The sequence below is a fragment of the Solanum tuberosum genome, unplaced genomic scaffold (assembly GCF_000226075.1).
Source record: "Solanum tuberosum cultivar DM 1-3 516 R44 unplaced genomic scaffold, SolTub_3.0 scf00032, whole genome shotgun sequence".
NCBI classification, from domain to species: domain Eukaryota; kingdom Viridiplantae; phylum Streptophyta; class Magnoliopsida; order Solanales; family Solanaceae; genus Solanum; species Solanum tuberosum.
In genome coordinates, this window is record NW_006238958.1 from 348,867 (window position 1) to 352,557 (window position 3,691).

The following is a 3,691-nucleotide window of genomic DNA, read 5'->3' on the forward strand; positions in this document are numbered from 1 at the left end:
AAATTATTATACGCGCCTGTACCCCAAAGGTGTAGCAGTGACCACCATCGAACTGACTGCTGACACTTCACTGTAGCATTGAACAAAAATCCCATTTTTAGGTTTCCTTCAAATCTCCATTAACGACCTTCAATCTTGTAAATCTCCATTAACGACTTTCCCTGTGCTAAAATCCCTCAATTGATCTCCATTTCCAGTTTCCTTTCCTTCATCCATGGCTGAAGAATCAGAATCTGCATCTGAACCCAACCCTAACACCCCCACCCTAACAAATCCCCCTTCTACCGACGCCATTAATGTTGTACCTCTTCAAGCTCATTCACCACCCACCAAGCTTCCTTCTCGACCCAGAAAAACCCGGAAGCTTTCCAATACTGTTGATCCCTCGCTACCCAAAACCCAGATTTCCACCATCGTACCAAGAATCGTTTCTCGTTCACTTTCATATGAAGGTGAGCTTGAATCCGCCATTAATTACCTCAAATCCTCCGACCCATTACTCTCTCCATTAATTGAAACATACCCACTTCCTACCCTCGAACTTTTTCAACCCCCTTTTCTTGCTCTAACAAAAAGCATTCTGTTTCAGCAGCTAGCGTATAAAGCTGGGTCATCGATTTACACTCGATTTATATCTCTTTGTGGTGGGGAATCGAATGTGATGCCAGATATGGTTTTGGGATTAACACCACAACAGCTTCGTCAAATTGGGGTTTCTGCTAGAAAAGCAAGCTATTTACATGACCTAGCAAGGAAGTATCAAAATGGGATTTTGTCGGATAAGTCGATTGTGGATATGGATGATAAATCCCTTTTTACAATGCTTACTATGGTGAATGGAATTGGGTCTTGGTCAGTTCATATGTTTATGATTTTTTCACTTCATAGGCCGGATGTGTTGCCGATACATGATCTTGGTATTAGGAAAGGGGTGAGAATGTTATATGGTCTTGAGGATCTTCCTAGGCCATCACAGATGGATCAGTTGTGTGAGAAATGGAAGCCTTATAGGTCGGTAGCTTCGTGGTATATTTGGAGGTTTGTAGAGGCAAAGGGGGCAAATTCGAAAGGCAATGTGGTGGGGAATTCTGATGTTAGTTTACAGCAGCAGATGTTGTCAATGCAGCAGCAGCAACAACAACAACATCAACCGAATCAGCAGTTCTTGGATCCTATTAATGGGATTCTTGATGTTGGGTATGTTTCTCTTTCGTGTCTAGTTTGCCATTAATCCTTCAGTAATTGTCATGTATCTTTTCCGGTGTTTTTCCATGTATGTTTATTGCATTTTCAATTGCTTGTAATGATGTTTATCAGTAGGGGGAAGTTGGTTGATTACTTTCAGGTAAAACTTGTCTTTGCAATAGTTTAGTGGCAGGTAAAACTTGTCTTTGCAATAGTTTTGTTACAGAGTGGTTAGTCATTTGATCCCCACCAAATTAAGAAAGAGCTGCCACAATGGATAAGTAAAAGAACAATGAAGAAACAAATGGCTATTAGTTTCTGTGTTAGACTTTCGCTTAGCGTATATAATAAAATAGAGTGAAAAGGTCCACCCTGAAACCAAGGGGGTCACAAAACAAACATATGGAACATAACTGGAATCCTCTTCTTCTTAACCTTTCTTGAGTCAAAGCTGCCAGGTGATACATAGAACTTTTGGAGGAGCATTATAGAATTCCATGGCCAATCAATATTCTGATAAGCATAGTTGCTGATTGCTAAATAGGCAGACTTGACTGTGAAAGTCCCATCTTTGCATGGATTATACTACAATTTGTCCTCTGCTTCTGATAGCCCCTAAAACTCTTCCAAAGTCTTAAAGAACTTTAATTTCCCAATCATTTAGGATCCTCCCCTAAGTAATGCTCCATGCTTGTAGTTCCTTAGCTGTGGATAAGTAAGCATTTGGAGAAGTTGAGATGTTGAACAGATCAGGGAAAAGATCTCACGCATTCATGCCCAAGCCAGTTGCCTGCCCAGAACAAAGTCGTTCTACCATTTCCAACTTGGATATTTGAATTCTTTAGCAGTGTGTGTCCCAATGAGATCTAATGGATCTCCACACCCCTACTCCATAAGGACTGTTAACAGGACCTGTTGCACCAAATCCCCTCCTGACTATATTTGTCAAGAATTACCCTTCTCCATTAACTGTCCTCTACCTTAGTATACCTCCATAGCCATTTCATCAGTTGACTTGTATTTTGAGCATTTAAGTCCGTAATTCCCAGACCCCCTTTTGATTTGTTGGTGATTAACCCCTTCCTCCAAACTAGTTCAGGGCAGAGCTTTATCAAGCCTTTTCTGGTTTAGTGTGCTGGTTTGTAATATTATATTACCATGTCAACCAAAAAAGAAGAAGAGGTGCTACTTACTCTAATCCCTCTTAACTAAACAACTTTGTCACGACTTTCAGTGACTCCAACATCATGCTTATACTTATGGAAGTATTAACTATGTACTTAATTCTACTGAGCAAGTAAGCATTTTTTTCCCAATGAAGTTCTAATGAGAAAGTAAACACCATTGATTGAATTTTTCATATTCAGGAGTTAAGTGATTTAAGGGTCTAAGGATGCGAACAACCAAGCTAAGTAATTTAAGGGGCTAAGGATGCGAAACCAAGCTAAAGTATGAATCTGGTGGAATTTAAAAGCTTGCTAATTGGAAAAGAGCGGGTCCAGTGAAGGCACAACTAAGTTATGCTTTTCATATTCTCGACATGTGCTTCACAAGTTTATTCCATCTACGTTTATATTAAAATTTTGTGTATACACATTCTTGAAATAAAGGTTGAAATATAAAACATAAAAGTATTGAAGTGAAATGTATACTCGCAATCTTTCTCATTTGGTTCATCAGTACTGACCTGTTGATTGCATAGTGATTCTTAACCTTTTTTGGCCTTTTGTCGGTTCTCTTTTTTTTCTTTTACTGATGAAATTATTCCTTGAGGAATAGTTTGTCATACTTTCTGGTTCAATAACCTTTTGAAGTGCCACACAGGGGCCTCTGGATTTCTCTTTTCCCTGAGGAGGTTTGAGGTGGTTGTATAAGGCACTGGAAATCCACTCGGGATCAAGTTAGAACTAGTCCTAATCAGCTTCCAGTAAAATGAGGCACTTAAAACGACTAACGAAAACTTACTGGCAAGTTTTGTGTGCCATAATCAGTACAAACACAAACTATTGGGAAGATGAGCGAGTAGTTATGTTTATCCGTCCAATCTCCGTACATGCAGATCATAATCTAGTAGCACATAAAGCATAGCACTCAAGGGTGTGGTCTAATGATCAATAAAGTGAGTTCATATAGAGACCAGGATTCAAATGTCAATTGAAACAAAAACATTAGGTGATTTCTTTCCATTTGTTAAGCCTTGAAGGGTAGAATTGCATGTACCTATGATGGTGGGAGATTGCAGGTACTCGTGGAATAGTTGAGGTGTTCCTAAACTAGCTCAGACTCCAGTTATAAGGGGGGGAAAAGAATATGCACATAGGACCTTCAGTTAGAGGACACAACTTTGAGTAATCTCCAAAAATTTAACAGAAGCAAGTTTTGAATTCATAATTGTAAAATGCAATGAATTCAAGATAAATATTGAATCCATCAAGTTTAAATCCTGAATCTGCCTCTGATATCGGTCATGTGGCAAGATCAGTTGCCCCTCCCCTCCTCCCCCCCC

The 3,691-nt window shown here is 39.4% G+C and overlaps 1 protein-coding gene across 2 annotated transcripts in view; it reads left to right on the forward strand.

Moving 5' to 3' along the window:
* The window catches only part of LOC102594175 (probable DNA-3-methyladenine glycosylase 2), an 8,096-nt gene continuing 4,405 nt past the window's right edge, over positions 1-3,691 (forward strand). Inside the window, exons 1-2 of one of the 2 annotated variants that reach the window (XM_006341889.2) lie at positions 1-1,197; positions 2,553-2,864. In XM_006341889.2, the coding sequence (XP_006341951.1) occupies positions 215-1,197; positions 2,553-2,559 (990 nt within the window). In that variant the 5' untranslated portion in view covers positions 1-214 and the 3' untranslated portion in view covers positions 2,560-2,864. Of the gene's footprint in view, positions 1,198-2,552; positions 2,865-3,691 lie in introns of those variants that run through there. The other variant, XM_006341888.2, reaches the window with a different exon arrangement.